Here is a 20,350-nt window from a genome sequence, read left to right on the forward strand (position 1 = left end):
TCCATATATGGTCCATGGAACACCCCACCTTATCACCATCAATCAATGCAGAGCACGGTATTAAAACCATCGGTTAACCAGTCACCCATCCAGTTCCGTTTGCATCTAGCCTGGAATTTCAAAAAAAAATCAATTAGTGAACCGTTGGATCAGATGGTTGAACCGCCAGCCACTTCTTTTATTTATTTTTTATTTAAAAAACATCACGGAATTTTGGACCAGACCGTCGAACCTTTTCGACACGGAAATCGATGGAAAAAGCGGTTCTGGTTTCGAGTCAGTTTTTAAATCACACAGACTGGTCCAAAAACCATGACGATATGAACTAATTGAGGCATAACCGCATAAAGGAGAAGGGATCGAAGGAAAAATCGATAAAGTACTCGCCATCTATGAAGGGCGTGCGAATTCTTGATTCTTTCTAAAAATCTAACCCTCCTAGATGAGAGAGACAGTGGGAGATGAACACATGTGGTGGTGGTGAAGAGTTTATATACGACAGAGAACCGTACTTTGGTCCACGTCGAAGATGGGTCCTCATGCAATCAATGCAGTGTTTCTCCACCACGAACCAGAGAAGGCGGTCTTCAATGTTGTTCAGTTTCCACTTCCCCACTCTCAATTCTTGGCTGTCTTCTTCGCTCACCTGCACTTGTCCTCTCCCTAGAATCATTTAAAAATACATCTGTCTCTTCTTTGTATCTTATAAGCAGTAGAGACACCACCAAATATCTCTTGCACACACTCGTACTACTCTATTTGGATAGAATTTTGGGTTTCTCTGTTTTTCTCCAGTTTACAAGGGGGAAAGAGAAAAGCTTGACATCTTTGTCAAAGATGGACATGGCAGACGAAGTCAACAGTGCAGTCACTTTGCCGGTTCGTCAAGTCGTGCTCATCTCGGCTGGGGCTAGCCACTCTGTTGCTCTTCTTAGTAAGTTTCAGATGTTTTATAGTATGTAGTCTTGTTGTTGTTCTTGGCCTGTGTGTTGCTTTAAAATTTATGGCATGTGAGGTAAGTGATTAATTTTTGTTTCTACGTATCAAGTTTGGATGCCATCTGAGTTGGGGTCACTTGATTCTAGCTTTTCATGGTGTTTCAATGGAACCCCACAATGCCATCATCTAAATTGGAGTTACACTTTGGTTCTTGAAATTCTGAAATGAACTCATTGCAGTTTTGACAGCCGACCAGAAGTGGGGCCATTTTAGGTGAAGAACTTGCATCTCAAATGCAATGGAAAACTGCATTCCATTTCAGTTGGCATCCAATGCTGTTTTATAATTAAAGTGATTTAGTGTTTATGGAATGTTAGATGCTACTCGGATGAATTGTTGCTCTGGTGCTATCTAGAGAGGAAATTTATTGGCTTCTTTGAATTGCCAAAATGTATGTTGGCTTAGATGGTTGATGTTAGGGGTCATAATTGATGAAGCCAAAGCTTTGCATGAATATTCATGGATGCATTGTAAGAGTTCTTAGATTCAGTGCAAGAGGGACCAAGTTTCACAGGAAAAGTGTCTGGTGATTGCTTTTGTAAGTCAATTATCTAAAAAATGAAGCTTTTCTTTTTCTCATAGTGGAGAGTATGCATCACTGATCTGTCTTACTTCTGTTGTCTCAACTTCACCATCTGCCTACATTCATATGTAACTTGTTACCATTAGGGTGGGCTTGTGAACTTGCTATTCAGTTGACTAATGAAAACTCTTCTATAGTTAAAACATCAGATTACATGGCATCTTGATGAGGGGGATAAAAAATAATGTATGACCTCAGCTTGATGTTCCAATAACTAAGACCTGGGCATTCAAGGGTCCATGTACAACTGAAGCAAGAGTGCACGACACTGATTTGCATCACTGGTAATATAGCTAAAAGTGGTGCATGTTGATCCACTCTCCACATACCAATATTTTCTTCCAGAAATCAAAATTGATGATTTTCGAACAGCAGTAAATACTAGCCACTCCTTATAGAGTTGTGCCCTCACAACCTCACTCACAAAAAACCCTAAATCCCAAATACACCCAATGTCTCACTCTTCTCTCACAAGACAAAGACTGAGTATACAAGAGAGAAAACCCCCGAAATACATAACTCATAGTATTTGGTTCAGACCTATAAGTTGAATATGGATCAAGGCCCAAGCCCTACGCTTCCACCACAAACCACTATGAAATTTTGCCTTCGAGTTTTTTCTCAAATTAATTAAGAGCGGATTCATGAAGCGGATAGCCACAAAGAATTCAAGGCACAAACATAACAGATGGATTTCTTTGAGAAAATTCTCTTTGAATTAATTAAAGAACAAGAAAGAAACTTCTTTGGGGAAGATGAATTTTGGCCACCTAGCTATTGACATGTGAGCCTTTTGTTCTATTCCAACACTTGCATATTTGAGGGATAGCTTCTTTTGTGTTTTAAACTTTTAAAGTTGAAAGTTTTTCATGGATGCATATTTAGTTCATTCATCTAAAGATATATTAACTTAATGGATCCTTATTACATGCATAAATTCTATGTTCTGTAGTTCAGGTTTTTAGCTAACAATTTAGCACAGGCAATTTCTATTTTAATGAAACTTATTTTTATTGTTTTTACATTTATCAACGTGAGCTGTTAATGTATTGCAGCTGGAAATGCTGTTTGCTCCTGGGGACGAGGAGAGGATGGACAATTGGGCCATGGAGATGCTGAAGATAGACTTTCTCCCACCCAAATGAGCGCACTGGATGGCCACGATGTTGTTTCTGTTACTTGTGGAGCTGATCATACAATTGCATATTCTGAATCCCAGTCTCAAGTGTATAGTTGGGGATGGTGTGTTGCTTGTACCTGAAGTACCAAATTATGCTATTGAATGTCACTTTCTTTTCAAAGGGTTATGCAATCAATCGTTTCCGTTTCTTTTCTTTTTGCAACTTATATATGTCTGATTATTATTTATCCTAAGCAATTTTTCCTATTTATTAATAGAATTTGTAAAATCAAATTAACAGGATTTTGGGAATGGTACATCATTGGTTGGCAAATCACCCATTATTCAAAAAACAGACATACTTGTTCTTTTTTTTTATATTGATTTTCTTATTGTAAGAAGCTTATAGTTTTCTCTTTATTTTGGGGGATTTGGCTGATTGGGTTTATGGTACTTCCTCTGTACAGTCCCTCATTGTACAGGGGCTCTATTGTATTTCGTCTTTTTGATTTCAATGAATTACTTTACCTTACAGTTCAAAAAATCAAAATTATATTTCAGAGTAATTCTATGCTAAATAGTAAATAGTTACTTAAAGTAACTGTGTATTGTTAAAGGGAAGACAAGTAGACACAAGATAGATTTGTCAAGGATCTCATAATGGATAGTAACTTAACTAAGAGCATCTTTTAATGTTTCCATTCTTTGTTGTCAATGGTTCTTTTACCTTTGCAAGGCTATCAAAACCTCTATATATATGATACTCATTTTTCCTAATATACATGATATCCAGCCTCTATTCATTCCATTTTTTTTTTTTATCTTTTGAATTGGTAGACCTGGCAATTGGGTTGGGTGGGTCGGGTTCGGGTTGGGTCAAGACACATCGGGTTGATTTTGGGTTGGGTTGCATTTTGGGTTGGGCCAGTAAATGCTAGACCCTAACCCTAAATGTTCGGTTTAGGGTTGACCCATGGGTCAATTCTGGTCATCCCTAAAAAAACAGAAATTTTATAAAATAAAGAAAAATACATGAAAATGTCAAAATTAAAGGAATTGACCTTAAAATTTCCAAACATAAAATAAAAAAACTTGAACATTCAACAATTCAAAGAGTAAACGATAAAGAGTAAAGACTAAATAGTAAAAATGAAAGAGAGAAAGCTTCTAAGAATACACAAATAGTCCCAATTAGACCTTACAATCGGGTCAGCGTGTTGACCCATGACCAACCCAACCCAATTTTTTCTAGGTTGGGTCGGGTCAGGTCATTCTCAAATTCAGGTAGCTAAATATGAGACCCTAACCCTGTTTTTTCGGGTTGGGTTGGGTTGGGTTCGTAGGTTGGGTCAACTTTTTGCTAGGTCTATAAATTGGCATTTTTCATCCTTGAACCATTCGTGGGTGCTAGCTTGATGTATTTTTACTCTGATATGGGGTAAAAGGACTTCTTATTGTGAAGGGAACTTTGGTGATTAGTCCAGGTAAAAACAGTTTGCTCATAGTATTATAAAGGACAAAAGTTGTTCTGCCTACCTTATTTCTTTGAAAATCAGTTTATCCAAGTGGTATAGTGTGATGTAGAAATATAGATTCCTGACTTAAATGACATAACTCTTTCATTTTTTATTTTGAGAAAAAGCAACTGAAACTTTTACATTATATTCTTCTTATAAGTCTCAGTATTTCTGTTATCTACTTTGTGTTAAACCACGGAAGATGGGAGATAATGTGTTAAATGAAGTCTCTGCCCATATCTCCTCCACACGTTTATTTTCAGCTTATTTGGACCTTATACAAGAACTAAATAAAATCTTAATAAATGATGGATCATGTGTACCTATGGTGTGCTGTTCCTTGATGTTCTGACACAAAATTGTAGTTTTCTCATTTTTTATACCTGCCTAATTAATGTACTTGGTTTGGAGTCACTCAACTTATCTGGATAATATGAATTCGTTCAAGTTATATGGCCTGTATAATCTGTTTCCTGAGGAATTTCTATTCTCAGTTATGCTTTATTCTCTTGCTAAATTGAGAATATTGAACTTTTTTGGTATCTGCAGGGGTGATTTTGGACGATTGGGTCATGGTAACTCCAGTGACTTGTTCACTCCTCAATCAATCAAAGCCTTACATGGTGTGAGGATAAAGAAAATTGCTTGTGGAGATAGTCATTGCTTGGCAGTAACTATGGATGGGGAGGTGCAGAGGTTGGTACTCTGTGTGTGTGCCTCTATAAAGGCGGATCAACCTCAAATTACTTTCCTTTATTCTTAGTCCCTGTGGTCTAAGTAATCAATCTTTGATTGTTGGATTGTTTTTAGTAATTATTCTTTTACCATTAAGCATGTGTTACTTTTCCACCATGAAAGATCTGCTGTAAATTAAGGACAGACAAAATTGTGGGGAAATAAACAAAAGTGATGTAGTTCAAGAGAGGCTTTCCTTATTGTTGGGGAGTTTAATCCCACTGAGATCCTTAATATTCTAAAATAGGGATGAAGGACATGATTTTTTTTCTTTCTTTTTTTTCTCCTTGGAAGGGTTCTGTTTTCATCAATTTTATATCTCTTTTTTCTCTCTTTGATTGTCTTTTGGTGATTGGAGTGTAGTGATGTATGATGTGTTGGATTTTTCTTGTGGAAGTGGTCTCACTAGTGCTTGGGGGATGGTGCAGGAGGTTTTTATTGAGAGGTTTCCCATCTATATTTTGGGATTTTTTATTTGAAGGTTGTTTTGGGGTGTTTTCCAACCATCTGTCAATCAAATAGTAGATTCTTTGGATTTCCATGCCTTCACTACCCTAGTCCTTGAGCCCATGGTCCTATAACTCACCTTGTATTGGAACTTTTCAAGTGACATTATCCATAATTGAAAGAATAGTTTTCTCTTGGGCCTCCATGTTGAAGGAATTTGATGGCCTTCACTTCTCTGATTTCTGTAATTTATGCAAGTTTATTATTTTTGCTTCTTATGAGGGGCTGAGATTGTTGTTGGTGTGAGCTAACGTCTTGTTTTCGTCTTTATTTGTAACCGGGAACTGTTGCTTATCCATCAGATCTTACCCAATAATTGGAGATAAAGAAGAGAATGAAGAATATCTATGCCATATTCTTCTATCATGCAACATTCTGTTCTCTTAATTGTTGCTTTTGGATTGTCTCAGACTTCATTGCAAGTCAGTTGGATACAATTCTGTACATGTTCTTGTTCTTGTAATTGATGACATAGAATGGTTCAGTGCTAAAGTTTTAATGATGAAATAAGTGGGAGAAACCTTGTGCATGAAATGTTTATGCAAATAATCCTGGATGTCACTTTTATTCTTTATCGGTTGTAATTATTTTTCAGGTTGTGTTTATTTGTTGAAATTTTGTGATTTCTGTTCTTGAAGGAAAAAACTTTTATTCTCATTAGAAATTTCTGGTTTGATTTGGGTATTAATTTGCAAGTCATATATTCTGGTACTTTAGTTATTTGTTTTTCTTATCTTTCACCTAACTTTGTTTGAATATGATGTTGAAAAGCAAATGTGTTCTTACTTTTCCACTATGCACTAACTTAATGCATTGTTATATTTGTATATTGACATTTTATTCTTTTGAAGTTGGGGACGGAATCAAAATGGTCAACTTGGTCTTGGGCACACTGAGGACTCACTTGTGCCACAAAAAATACAAGCATTCCAGGTACCCTTTCAACTTTAGAAGATTCCAGTTCTTGGGAAGTAATTGTTTTTTGAGTTTTGGAGAAACATCCTATTCCAAACTTTGACCTGTGTGAAGCATATCAGCCTAGTTGAAACTAATACATGAGAAAGTCTGTCAATTAGGATTAGATAAAAGAGAGAAAACAAAGAAAATATATAATAGTTGAGAGAAAGCACATATTATTCATGTCCTAAAATACTAAATAAGAAAGTAACAGAATTAAATTACCTGTAGGAACGAACACATCACACACCAAAATTCCTATTCAATCTGGATGTATGTCATCAATTCCAGCTTGGAGTTGATACTGACTCCTCCAAAGAGCTTTTGTGAATATATCTTCCAACTGTTCTTCTGAATTCACTTTTTATTTTGCTCTCTATTTTCTGAATTAACTGTGACTGAGAAATCATTCCAACTTCTGATCTTAAAAAATAAAAGCACATTTGGTATTTGAAGTGGATATTTCTCCACTTATTTTCTTCTCATGAAGAGATAGTAACTTCTCTGAGGTATTCAGCCTTAGACAGAAAAGTGAGAGCAGAGGAACATAGAGTACTGTTCAGTAAACAGTGGAAGAGGTGATCAATCTGAAGATTCTGGTTTCTGAACTATCAACTGTACACCCTATATTATTAATTTAGTATGAAATGAAGTTACAAGAATGCCCTTAAAAAAAGGCAGCCCAGTGACAAGGCTCCCGCCAATGTGGGGTCTGGGGAGGGACAGATATGCAGCCTTACCCCTGCACATACAGAGAAGCTGTTTTCAACAAGAATGACCTTAAATGATAGTATACAAAACTAAAATTGAATATGTTATGCTACAACACAATGTATACTACTACAGTATATCACTCCTCATCTCCTACTGCTCTATAAAGATGATAATCCATTTCTATAAATTTAGTGGCCTCATGAAACAAAGGGTTAACTGCAATATTAATTGTTCCCTAATTTTCATGATATAGCTTCATACTCTCATGGACTTAGACTCCTTTGCTTTCAATCCTATATCATTTAAGAGAGACTTCAATTGTAGTAACTCAAACTGTATGAACCATTGCTTTATACTCATTGTCTGCACCCTCCTGCTTTTCCAAGAAACAAAGTACACCATCTATTTGCATAAATCTAATCTCTTGCTTTAGAGTATTGCTTGACATGAAATATCAAGCTGTCTTGCACCATGAATTTTTTTATAAGCGGTAAAATGATTGTGTTAATAAAGAAAGGAGGGCGAGGAGCCCCCAAACATTATTATCATGATCCTTAAGATATTTCAAGTACAATACACCATGATTATCATGATCCTTAAGATATTTCAAGTACAAAGTACTGCATTCCATTGTGGTAACCAAGCAACATGCCTAAATTTCTTACTTCACTATTAGTAAATGTGATGTCAGGACAAAGAATAACCAAGTAAATCAGCCTTCCAACCAATTGATTACTTAGGAAAATTTACCAAGGCATCTTGCATTTGTACATTAATTTTGTCAATGCTGTAAAGATATTAGATGCTTCTTCGAAATGATTTATGTGCTCAAATCTAAATTTCTTGTTCTTTTGCAGGGATTATCTGTCAAAATGGTTGCAGCTGGTGCTGAGCATACAGCTGCAATTACAGAAGATGGCAAACTCTATGGTTGGGGCTGGGGTCGGTATGGGAACTTGGGTTTAGGTGACAGAAAAGATCAATTAGTACCTGCTCAAGCTTCCTCTGTTGATGTATGTTGACTAACTCCGTGAAATGGTTTTTTTTTATCTAGAGTTATTTATACAATCTAAATCGTCATCTTGGGTTCTATAACATGGCATTTATTACTTTGCTTCTTGTTAGACTTCTTATGTAAATTGAGATCTGATTATATTTGTAAACCTTTATATATTTCCTGACTGGTTAAAATAAACCTTATCAAAACAAGACAGGAGTAGGAACACCTTTTATCTTTTTTGGAGGGAGGAATGGAATTAAGGATCACTGGAATCCTTATGCCAATCTTACTGGAAAACAGCTTAATATTGTTTATTTTCATGTGGTATCTTCAGGAAGATGAACATTGATGAGTGATCTGATGAAACCAACTGGATTATTGAGTTGTGAAAGGTTAGACAACAAAAAAAAACACCTTAATTTTGTTTCTTTTCAATGTGGCACTTTTGAGAAGAAATTGATGAATAATCCAGTAAGAGAAATCCAAAAAGAAAAAAAAAATTGAGTTCTAAAACTAGGATGTCTTACTGTGGAGTACTGTGGACTCTATGGAAGTTTAGTCATAAAGTTATGTGGTATCTATGTGAAGGGACAAATAGAGGAAATTTTTAAAACAAATCTTTAACTCAGCCTCTTATTCATGAAAGAGTTACGTTATTGGCTGTTTTTGGGGTTGCGGCTCAAAGGAATTTCAGGGGTGTCAGGTGGGAGTAAATTTGCAGAGATTTACTTGCAATCTTAAAGTCTTTGTCATCCCCTTCACAGGAGGACACTGTGGCCTACGGTGAACCTTTTGGCATAGGGTACAGACTGAGATTTTATGGTAGTTCCATGAGCAATCCTGAACCCACATAAACTGGGATCTTCATGTCTAATAATGAAGGAGATATTGTTTGGGCTATATCAATCCAATTGGTGACCTGGAATAAATTTCTACCATGGATGAGGTTATGATATTTTCTTATTGGTCTCCACGATAGCTACATCAACTGAAGGGGATTTTCATATGCAGTCAGATGAGGAATAAGGTAAGTGGTCTTTGGATGCTTTCATACACATTAAAAAAGATCAGGCTGTTTATGACCTTTTGCCTCATTGTCATGCAATGAATTTATTGGGGAGTTGAAGTCTATTGCTGGAAGTTTAGTTTTGGGAGAGGATGGTAACTGGGATGGAATGCATAGCAAATCTTTATTTCCATAAGAAGCTTATATTTGCAACGGGTTCATTATTTTTTGTTTACATCTATCTTGTATAGTGGTTTGTTGTACATGGGTACTCACCTTAATTCAACAAAGCTTTATGCCAACTATATGGGTTGAATCATGTTCTTCCACCATTCTGCTCAAGTCAGTGCCATGTACATTGTTAAACTATGAGCCCTCAAATCATTTCTAACTACTTGGAGTGCAAAATGATGGTTCAGGACCCATGTTCAAAAGGATTTGGAAAAAGTCTTATGCCTACTGCTACCCTGATAGAACCCTCTTCTGTCCAGGATTTAGATCAAAAGTGCAAGACAATCTCAGCACTGGTGGATTGAACTTGTATGAACATCCATCAAGTCCATATCAATAGTGAAGTTTTATACATATGGTGTATAGAAGCAGATCGTGAGTAATTTCAGAATGCAGCTGCTGATCTGAGTATAGGGTACTGTTTCTGGGTGTAGCATAGGGAAAGACTGAAGATCAGCGAAAAGTTGGTTTAGTATTCCTATAGGGAGAAGTAAATGTAGATAAGTACTTTGTGAGGTTGTAGGAATGGGATCATGTTAGGACTGTTTCAGAAAAAATCAGGGTACCCAAGTCGAGGATGAAGGAAACCTGTGGTTGGGATGTGGAGTCTGTTCAAGTGGATGATGGATATAAAAACATCATCATGGTGTCAGAGATGCATACCATGGGAGGGGCATCAGGGAGGTAAATCGGAGGGAGAGGCAGGGAAAAGGATGGAGTTTTAGAGCAAGATCTTCACTGATCTATTTTGCCTACTTTTGGTGGTAGGGCAATGGTGTCGTGTTGTTTATGCTTTGTTTGATTGCTGGTTAGATATGGTGCAGTGTGCAGTATGATTGAGGCCAATCATTCTGGTGTCTGGTAGACTAGGTGAGGATGTGACGATATTTATTGCTTTGGGAATATCCTTTAGTACTTTGTGAGGTTATAGGAATGGGATCATGTTAGGACTGGGATTTCGGATTTTCTTTTATCCCATAGGTGCAGATTTTCTATTGTATCTCATTCTGGGATAGCCTGGTTTGTTTACAAGGGTTTTGTCCATCTTGTAGCACATCTCCTTTCCTCCTTTTATACGAGTCTCTATCTGTCACCACACCCAAAGGGGAAAAATCTATGTAAAGTATCATAAACTTACTGATTATCAGTAACTTGGATGTAAGGCAGGGGTCTTTAAATTGGATCTGTAATTTAAGCTATTGAAAGTTTCAATCTACCTAGATAAGTTTCTTAAGAAGTAACAGTCAAATGTAACACTGCAAGACTATGAGATCAACCACAAATTTAATTTCGGATAAGTATGTAGTATCAACAAATTTGCCCATATTGTAGTATAAATAGATTGAAAAGCTTAATAAGGAAATTTTATATTTAAATTGAGATTTCGCATCAAGTAATTATTGGAAATTAAGGCTATGTTGGGTTTGTATAGGTTTCCCTACCTTTTTCCTTTCTTTTTCCTACTTTTTCCTTCAAACAAAAAATACCCTAAGTATGTTTTTAGTTTCTTATAATATGGTACTCTTTCATTTCTCACATATCACATGTGGTAAAGGAATGCATACATGCATCACTATTAAATATTTCATGTAAATAAATGATAATGGTGACTAATTTCATGTTCTCCCTATTTAGATGATTAATGTGGAAGTTGTTTCCACTCTATCTGCTTGCTTGTTTTACATGTTCTTGTGGAATCATTTTTCTCTGTCTACTCATTTGTAAAATTTTAATTCTATTAGGGTGAGAAGATGGTTCTGGTTGCATGTGGATGGCGGCACACAATATCAGTATCCTCATCTGGGGCTTTATATACTTATGGATGGAGCAAATATGGTCAGCTAGGACATGGAGACTTTGAGGATCACCTTGTTCCTCACCAGTTGGAAGCTCTGCGTAATGATTTAATTTCTCAGGTCTGCTTGTTTCTTACAGTCATCTTATTAGATTTTACATTTCGTCTCATTCACCAGTCACACAGCACTCAGCACACTAGATGCATCTCTCCACCTCAACCACCCTTCTTTAATTCTATGGACAACATCCACTGGGTTGGACTGTTTCTGTTCAAAGTAATAGCCTAGAGACTTTATTAATGAGACCTACAAATAAACACACTATACTTGTCAAAAAAAATACTGGAACAATGAGAAAATTCCTGAATTGTGTAAAAAGGTTTAGTTTTACCTAAATGCATAAAATGGTAGATACATAATTTATAACCCAACACATTATCTCTGTTTTATAAAACTGTTTGATTTGTTAAAAGTAATATATTATTAATTTAAAATAAATTATCAGTTTAAGATACTGTATAAGCTTAAGTATTTATTGCTTGGTGTTATTTGACATGTCTGGTGGTAACTTATTTATTGATTCAATTGTGTTTTGTAGATCATGTTATTAGCTTATTACATTTTTTTTATAAGTGTTATCAGCTTATTGTATTTATAATATAAAGAACATAAGATTATTTCAGAATATAAATAAAACACCTATGTCAACTGGATTTGCTTATGGATATGGACATTGTGGCATGGGTGTAGATTGGCATGGATATAGACGGACACATGCTTGCCCAATCCATTAGATTAGCTCACAAGTTGTTGCAGTTTATGTAGTCACAGTTTACTCAACTTTGTTTACCGACTCTTTTCAGATATCAGGTGGTTGGCGACACACTATGGCACTCACATCTGATGGAAAATTATATGGCTGGGGATGGAATAAGGTCCAAACTTCTCATTTCTGTGTCTCTATTATCATTTTTCCTCTTGTACTACAATTACAGAACTTTGCATGATATTTTCTTAAAAGAGTTAAGTTATATATATATATATATATATATATATATTCATGTTGAGATAGATTTAAATGGTTTTGATTTCAGGATTCTTTTTGAATTGGCATTGATTGAATTTTTCTTTATCTACTCTCAATTATTTTGAATGTTTCTGATGGAAAAAGTAATTGTTTATCAAATTTCGAAGGCTCTAGAAGCTAGTTATATAGGCTCACTTACCTCTTCTTGTTAATGATATACAAGCATGTAGTCCTTGCTCAATCTTGCAAGCTATTTTCTCCATATCTGCAACCTGAAACTGACCTGGATAATATTCATGTATTTATATTTTATAACTTGCAGTCTCCTTTTGTTTCCTCTGATGAGGCTATTGCAGAATTCATAAAGAAACTCTCTGAAACTGAAATAAGAAGAATGAATTCATCATTCTAAAGCATTCAAATGACCTTCAGTCAGGACCACATCAAACTGAGTGTACAGAAAGACTCTAGGAAAGTCTCTTCAAAACATGAGCTTATCCCTTATTTTTGAGGGTCACAACTCCTAATCATGAAGAAACATATAGATATTGAAGTATTCCTACCCTCAACTACACAATCACATCAACCATGGGAGTTAGGAAAGGTGGTAGTGCTCTTTTATACCTTGACAATATGAGATCTCTAATTTTAATCAGATTTGCTCTCAGAAAAGGGAAGATGAATAAAAAAAAAATCCAGGAGAAGGCATGAATAGTGTAGGTGTGATTAGGCTTGAACTTTTCCTTGAAATATCTTCCTTTCTTTAAAGATGTCAACACATATGATACTCATATAAAACTTAAATTATTGAAAAATATACCTACAAGATCGAAAGGCAGGTGTCCTACTACTTTCAGATGTGGTGGTGGGCTTTCTATGGTTAGAGAAATTCGAGTGATCAGTGATGAACAGAAATGGAGAAGCAAGTAAGCGGCTTGCTGTCCACCAAAGAATGAGCAGGAAACTAGATTCCGAGAGTGAATTGTTTAAGAAGCGGGGAAAAGGAAAGAAAATTTTTAATAAAAACATACAGAACTGGGGGGGGGGGAAGAGAGAGAGAGAACCAGACTCAACTTAAGGTTCAGATTCCCTTTAATTGCCTTACAACTAAGAAACTCATATAACCCATAGGGATGCTCAGATATGGACTTTAATTCTTGAACCAACTCTAAATACCCATTACTAACCCTACTAAAACTAACAAACCAAATGCAATTTAGACACCCAAAAATTGAAACATTCTAATCCTGTCAAGATTTAAACCTTGCTAAAATGGACATAAATCATTCAAAACATGTCAGGTTTACATGATCTTGGTGTCATTGGATAGATAACTTAACAGCCTATTTACTGACATCAAGATAACACAAAGCAGACAGGTTTTAACCTCTGAAAAATAGGCTGAAAGAAAAGTGACATGATGACATTTATATCTTTTCAAAATTCTAAAACACTCTAATAAAACTCTTTAAATGACTTTGACCCTCTAAGACAGTTAACCGCATTCTGAAGATGCCAATAAAATAGAAAATAACTTTTGAAAATCTTAAGTTAACCATAAATTGAACCGACCAAAATTATAAAACTGTCACTGGTGCAGAAATCTAAAAAGATCTTTCATGCTTTCTTTCCCTTGTTTCATACCTGCATCAAAAATAAAGAATTTTGTGACTCTATTGTCATACACCAATGGCTTGGCATATATTCTATGAAATCTCATGTCAAGGAAGGTGCTAAAGGAGAAAAAAAAAAGATTTTCTTTTAATGGAATGCACCAAACAAATATGTATCGGAAGCCAAATGGATGCTACTTGCTTGTACAGAGTCAATTATTTTCTCATGTTTTACAATACAAGAAAAGATATTCTTTATGGTTTGCTCAAATCTTTTCTTCATTGGCAAGTTGGACATATTTGATTTAGGATATCTTTACCCATTACTGATTCTAAAGTATTGAGTTCAAAAATGTATTGACCATTCTTTTTCTCCCTTACAAATTCTGGTTGGTTGTTTTTAATATTTTCCGTGTATTCTCTTAAACAGTTCGGGCAAGTTGGTGTTGGTGATAATGTTGATCACTGCTCTCCAGTGCAAGTAAAATTTCCAGATGAACAGGTGCATTCCTGTTTTCCTAGCTTCCTAAATGCATAAAGTGGTTCAAGTAGGCTGTTGGGTTTGAATACTGAGCTCCATGATTATTTTTTGTTTTTTGTTTTTGACTTCTCATTTGAGGTGGATGTGTGGTTTTATTTTCCTTTAATTTTTCATAATTGTTGCTGGGCTTCCTAGCAGAAAGTGGTGCAGATCTCTTGTGGATGGAGGCATACACTAGCTGTTACAGAAAGGCAAAACGTTTTCTCTTGGGGAAGGGGTACAAATGGACAACTTGGACATGGAGATCCTCTTGATAGGTAATTGCTTTTCTCAATATGATTGATGTCTGAAATTGAGTCACTATTTGATCGCTTTTCACTGCAAATACATCTCTCATCTCTTTCGTGGGTAAAATCGTGTCAATCTTGATGCTTCAAATTGAAATAATTTTACCGTTTATGAATGTGGCATTGCTTTATGGTTTTAGAAACCATAAATCAGATCTGAACCAAATCTTTCCACCAGGGGGGAGGTCATGAACCAAATTAACCCTAAGCCCACCTAAATCCTAAATCTTTCCCTTTGATCTTAAACTCTAATTGTACCAAATTTTCTAATTTCCCTAATCAATCATACGCCAGTATGGTGCATCTAAAGTATAGCATTTTATATCATTGAGAAGAGGGAATCCTTTGAAACTGAAATTGGGTCACCAAGCACCTTGGTGTATGTCTATCCTCCAAGTTTATTTTCTCTCTCTATTTCATTAGACCTAAGAGGCAAGAGTTCTTCATTAGGGTTTTCATGCATTCAAGGTCTTTTTTCCCTCTTGGAAGTCACTCTTCTGCACCTTTTATCTCTTTCATATGATGGTATTCTTGTACTTGTGATTCTGACCAACTACCTCCTACAAGGGATACAACAGCATGAGGTAGTGGTTCTCTGATTTTAGCTTGAAATTTTGATTTACCTCTCTGTTGTTTGAAAATTAAAATAGAAATGGGCACAGATGCCACCAATTGAGTTTTTTGCAAAATTTTATTTGTTTTATGTAAATAATTTGACCTAATGCATTTATTTCTGGAAACTCCAGAAATGTTCCAAAGCTCATAGAAGCTTTGAGTGCTGATGGAACTAGTTGCCAACAAATACCATCCTCAAAAGTTGAGCCTTTATCAGGTATTCTGCAAATCTTCTTTCCCTGTTCAACAAATGAAGTGGTCCTTTCTTATATGCTTTAATTGTGTTGAATTTACTCACCCTTATTGTTCTGTGTGAGCAGGGAAGATTTGGGTTTCACCATCAGAGAGATATGCAATCGTTCCTGATGAAACATCAGATCGTTGTAGTATAGTGGTGAGTGGCCCTATCACAAGCAATGGGGTTAAATCCCTGTCAACAGTCGAATTTTATTATGGACCTTGTACATGATAAACGACTTTTTGCATATACAAATGTTTTACCTTCTCTCAAGTTGAAAATCAAAACTGCAAGACTTATAATTAGCTATTGATGGTGTGGTTTCAAGGGTGCAACTTGTCTTTTTGTGGTGTTTGAATTCAACTACTAATAGTTGCAACTCTGTTATAATAATATTTTACTTCATCAGTTCGATACCTGCACTTGTTTTCCAGTAATAATTCTGTAGGATATATTATAATTATCATTGACTGTAAGACCTTTTAAGTGGGTATGACTAGGTTCTGTAAATGCGCTGAGCTCTCTCTTTGCAGGTCCAAGGGCAAACAACGGTTCCAGTCAAAGGAAATGGGAGTGATGCAAGTGTCCCAGAGAATGATGTCAAACGAATGCGATTTTGAACATCCATACTTCCCCAACTGCCTGGAGTCATCTGTAGATGGGTTTGAACCTCAAGCATATCCCTACACTCTGGACCAATGGACAGCCCATCTTGTTGCTGTTGGATGTTCTTGTCGAATGCAGCACTATAAATCCATACCATCGTTTCACAATGTATTATGTACTAATAGTGTTGTACTTACTCTTTTCTTGGTAAGAATGTACTAGTACTCATTTAACATTTCAGAAGAGGCTTAAGTTTTCTAGCCTTTGTTGTCTCATTTAAGTGCTAATAAATAGTGATTTCACGCCTGTTTCTTATGCCCAAAGGCCAAAGAGCTTCACTGATAGAAGTGGTTATGCCCATGACTTCACAATGTCTCATAAGCTTCATCAGTCGTGCAGTAAATTGTATCTTTGCTAGACAAATCCCCACAATTATTACTCCACCCTCCCCAAGGGTTGTTTCCAAGCATGTGTCCGGTGTTCCTTTTAGAAAACTCAATCACCCCATATCCCAAACAAGAATACCCAGGGCTACAGAATAAAGTTATGAGCCAAGTTCTATCAAATGGAAGCAACACCCAACCCTCATGTCAGGTTGGATTAAGCAAAATATCGATGAATCTGCCCGAGACAATCAAGGAACTGATGGGCGTGAAAGAGTATCTAGAAAATAGGTCATTGCTCGACTTTCTGTCTCATTTTATTTTAATCTCCAATACTAAGTCATACTTGTATGATAATGCCTATACTAAGATCCTATGGTTGCTTGGACAATTGGGTTGAGGCGTTTGATAGTTGAATCTCAACAAGATATACAACTGATACCTTAACAAAAAGTGCTGATGATGATCAAATTGCAAATGAAAGCAATGCTGATTAAATTGTAATTGTATCTTGGTACTCCTTCCCTCTGATTAATGCCCGTATATGCACGCACACACACACACAGAGCGCTACTGATTATTTAAGGAAAGAAATTACCAAATTTTTCCTATTTAAACATTGTCGAGAAAAAATATGTACAAGGCTGAATGCAGAAATGCATCAGAGGGAAGAATATTACAATCATATGACTCATCTCTAGTAGACTAGTACTGTCGTTCTCCAAGAATACGATATGAATCCACTACTGCTAAATGTCTCTCTGCAACTAATTCAAAAACCCTTCTGAGAAAAGCTTGATATCTTGGAATCAGAATAAGTAGATCCATCATTTTGGAAGTGAATACTCAAGTATAGTTGAAGTAGCTAGCAAAAGAAAACACTCAACGTTGAATCTCAATATGTACAGAATGCTAATTTCAGTCACCTGGAATGAGCGGTTGCCATGAACTTAAGCCAAGTCTGGTCTTATCCCTTTGCAAATAAAAAAATAATAATAATGAACTTCACAAGAATTCCTTGTCTGTTTAATTACCTGAGCATGTCCCCTGAGTTGAGCACAGGGCCACTCAGGCAGGGTGATATACTGAAAGCGTTTCGATCTGTGAAAACAGAGGGATGGCCCAGGGGCAACGGCCTATCTGGAATTGGAGGAACCTCAATGTCTCCTTCCAACATCCTGAGTGCTTCCAAAATTGTAGGCCTCAGAGCTACCATAACATGAGCACACAGAATTCCAACTAACACAAACCTCTCCATGATCCCCTTGGGGTAGGAATTGGTAGAGTCCCCATTTTTCAGCATCCATGGATCCAGAGCTTCTTCTACCCTTCCTGCTTTCACCAGTGTCCAAGCCCAGTCAGTAATCAGGAATGCTCTTGGTGATCCTGAAGATGTGTCAAGTGCTCTCCTTCCACACATTATCTCTAGAATCACCACCCCAAAGCTGTAAACATCACTCTTCTCAGTCAGCTGTCCATAGAGAGCATACTCAGGAGCCAGATAGCCATGTGTTCCAGCAACTCTGGTGGTGAGATGAGACTCCCCTTCTCTGCTCTGCCTGACCAGCCCAAAATCTGCCACCCTTGCTCTCATATCTGCATCCAACAGTATGTTGGTGGCCTTGATGTCTCTGTGATATATTGCAGGCTTCACCCCATAGTGCAGGTAGGCAAGCCCCTTGGCCACATCCAAGATTATGCTCTTTCTCTGAGGCCAACTGAGAGATTGCCGGCTACTATTGCTATGATCACTGAATGGGTAGAAGAGATGATCATCAAGGTTCCCATTGGGCATGAATTCATACACAAGATACCTCTGTTTTCCTCTCTCTTCATCAGTCTCATCAGCCACACAGCAGCCTCTGAGGGGGACCAGATTCCGGTGCTTCAAATTACTAATGATGTCAACTTCATTGCAGAACTCTGCATCCCCTTGAAAATCTGATTCTATGATCTTCTTTACAGCAACAGGAGTTCCATCTGATAAGGTACCCTTGTAAACAACACCGAACCCACCACGTCCAATCAAATTCTTCTGTGAGAAATTATCTGTAGCCTTCTCAAGCTCCCCGATCTTGAACCAGATTGACACAGTGTTGGGTCGCAGCCGGCGCTTGGAGCTGGTCTCCTCCAAATTAGCCGCGCTCCTCCTCCACCGCTTGAACCAGAGATACAGACCCAGAAAGCAAGACATAAGGAAAGCAGCAGTTCCAGCACCAGTCAAGGCGAAAACAAGAGCCGAGTGCTTCTTGCTATCTGTAGATATGGCCAGTGGCAGCCCAAATATACAGGCAGCTCGCGTGCTCTCGGGTCCATACTCATTCACAAAGGCAGCAGCATAGAGAATTGTGAAATAGAAGCAATCAACGGAATGGGTTTTATTACCATCGATGGAAACTAGTCTGGCCTGAACCTTGAACCCAGCAGCGACGCAGGCATCGCAGGCGGTTCCGATGCTGAGATCGGATTGGCACGCCGTGTCGAGTGCAGTGGAGGGCCCAAGCTTGCCGAGCCAGTCTTGTTTAGTATTAATACCGGCACAGAGTTGGTGGTTTGCAACGAACTGGCTCGGGCTGAAGCAGACTGAGGCGAGATCAGAAGGGAGAGACAGAGAATCCAGCTTGGACTGGAAGTCGGATATGCAGGCAGAGGAAGTGGGGATGTCGGGGAGCTGGAAGAGGGAGGTCTCCTTGAGGCGTACAGCCAGAGCGATGCCGAAGAGGCTGAGCAGAGTCTGGCAGCAGTTGGTGTTGTTCCTTGGGAAGCTCGAGCACGATGAGGAGTCCCATGGGACTCTTTCCACATAGCCCATGTCCATGGGGCATGTAGAGGTGTTGCTGGCGGGTGAGACTGCACTGTAATTAGCTGCAGAGCACAGAAGCACCATTGTTAGAAGCAACAGTTCAAACCCCATCTCTCTCTCTCTCTCTGTAATTTCTGTGAACACCTGATTATCTGTCTGGTTTGAGAATGGATCAAGAAGACGGAGAGAGAGAAAGAGAGAGACAGAGAGGAGGAGGAGGAGGAGATAAGATGGTTAGAGAGTTGTTACAGATATCATACCAGAGAGAGAATTTAAAAATTACAAATTGATATCATCTCTTTTGAATTACGTCATAAAGAATGCAAAATTAAAGAGAGCAAGAGGGAAAACTTGTGGACAATAGCGTGGAGCATCGATGAACTGCATGTGGGTCAACGACTACTCAGGAGAAAAACAAAATAGCTTTCTTACTTTTTCATTTCCTCGTCGGTTCCTTCTTGTTTCTGGGTGGCACCATGTCCCACTGAAACAGTGGCACCGCACAGAAGAGAAAGCAAAATCCTCGTCTGGGCCAGGGCCCAGAGGACGTCATAGCCTGTTCTGGGCCTTAATTTTCCATGTGGCCCATCTTCAGATGATTGGGCCAGCAGTAATAGGCCCCACCATAGAGATTTTATAGGCTGAAAATCTGGTTTTTTTTGTGGGATGGGCTGAAAATATAGAAGGTTGAAGTAGGAACATGGCAAAGACTGTTTTGGCAGGATTTAAGAAGAAGATGAAGAAAAGCAGACAGAGAGAGCTCATGACAAGGATATTAGATGGTTAAAAGTCAATCTGATCAAGTTGATTGTATGAGTAGGAACTTTTGTAAATGGGACCCACGAAATAGTGGGTCCAGGTCTTGATCCTCTTTAGCACCAAATATGCTATGCGATTAAATGTATGATTACTTTGGTTAAACAATTAAAATATATATTAGTTTATAGTTGCTCTCTATTAAAACCCCTAATTACTGTAGGCGACCCAATTAATTGACTAGGGCTTAATTCAGTATAGTTGTGTATGTGAGAGAGAGAGAGAGAGAGAGAGCTCTTTCACTATCAGAGCATGA

The 20,350-nt window shown here is 37.5% G+C and overlaps 2 protein-coding genes across 2 annotated transcripts; one reads left to right on the forward strand and one right to left on the reverse strand.

Annotated features, from left to right (window-relative positions):
• The first annotated feature begins 312 nt into the window (after positions 1-312).
• Positions 313-16,415, forward strand: LOC148851863 (ultraviolet-B receptor UVR8-like). The gene is made up of 12 exons (XM_088944390.1): positions 313-934; positions 2,638-2,824; positions 4,769-4,915; positions 6,313-6,394; positions 7,990-8,145; positions 11,112-11,285; positions 12,029-12,100; positions 14,236-14,307; positions 14,485-14,603; positions 15,380-15,465; positions 15,569-15,642; positions 16,020-16,415. Exons 1-12 carry the CDS (start codon positions 838-840, stop codon positions 16,104-16,106), a joined length of 1,353 nt encoding a protein of 450 aa, XP_088800516.1. The 5' UTR covers positions 313-837; the 3' UTR covers positions 16,107-16,415.
• A 640-nt stretch (positions 16,416-17,055) lies between these two features.
• LOC148851864 (putative receptor-like protein kinase At1g11050) lies at positions 17,056-19,683 on the reverse strand. Its single transcript, XM_088943245.1, has one exon. It carries the CDS (start codon positions 19,387-19,389, stop codon positions 17,506-17,508), a length of 1,884 nt encoding a protein of 627 aa, XP_088799371.1. The 5' UTR covers positions 19,390-19,683; the 3' UTR covers positions 17,056-17,505.
• Between the last annotated feature and the right edge of the window lie 667 nt (positions 19,684-20,350).

The sequence above is a fragment of the Nelumbo lutea genome, chromosome 5 (assembly GCF_056320005.1).
Source record: "Nelumbo lutea isolate HS-2025 chromosome 5, American lotus-T2T, whole genome shotgun sequence".
Lineage (NCBI taxonomy): Eukaryota > Viridiplantae > Streptophyta > Magnoliopsida > Proteales > Nelumbonaceae > Nelumbo > Nelumbo lutea.

Excerpts from the sequence above, each read along its gene's own strand:
- LOC148851863 (XM_088944390.1), top strand. The coding sequence starts at position 838 with ATGGACATGGCAGACGAAGTCAACAGTGCAGTCACTTTGCCGGTTCGT. Across the intron at positions 14,308-14,484 it reads TAAAATTTCCAGATGAACAG|AAAGTGGTGCAGATCTCTTG; the intron begins GTGCATTCCTGT and ends GCTTCCTAGCAG. Across the intron at positions 14,604-15,379 it reads CATGGAGATCCTCTTGATAG|AAATGTTCCAAAGCTCATAG; the intron begins GTAATTGCTTTT and ends TGGAAACTCCAG.
- LOC148851864 (XM_088943245.1), bottom strand. The coding sequence starts at position 19,389 with ATGGGGTTTGAACTGTTGCTTCTAACAATGGTGCTTCTGTGCTCTGCA.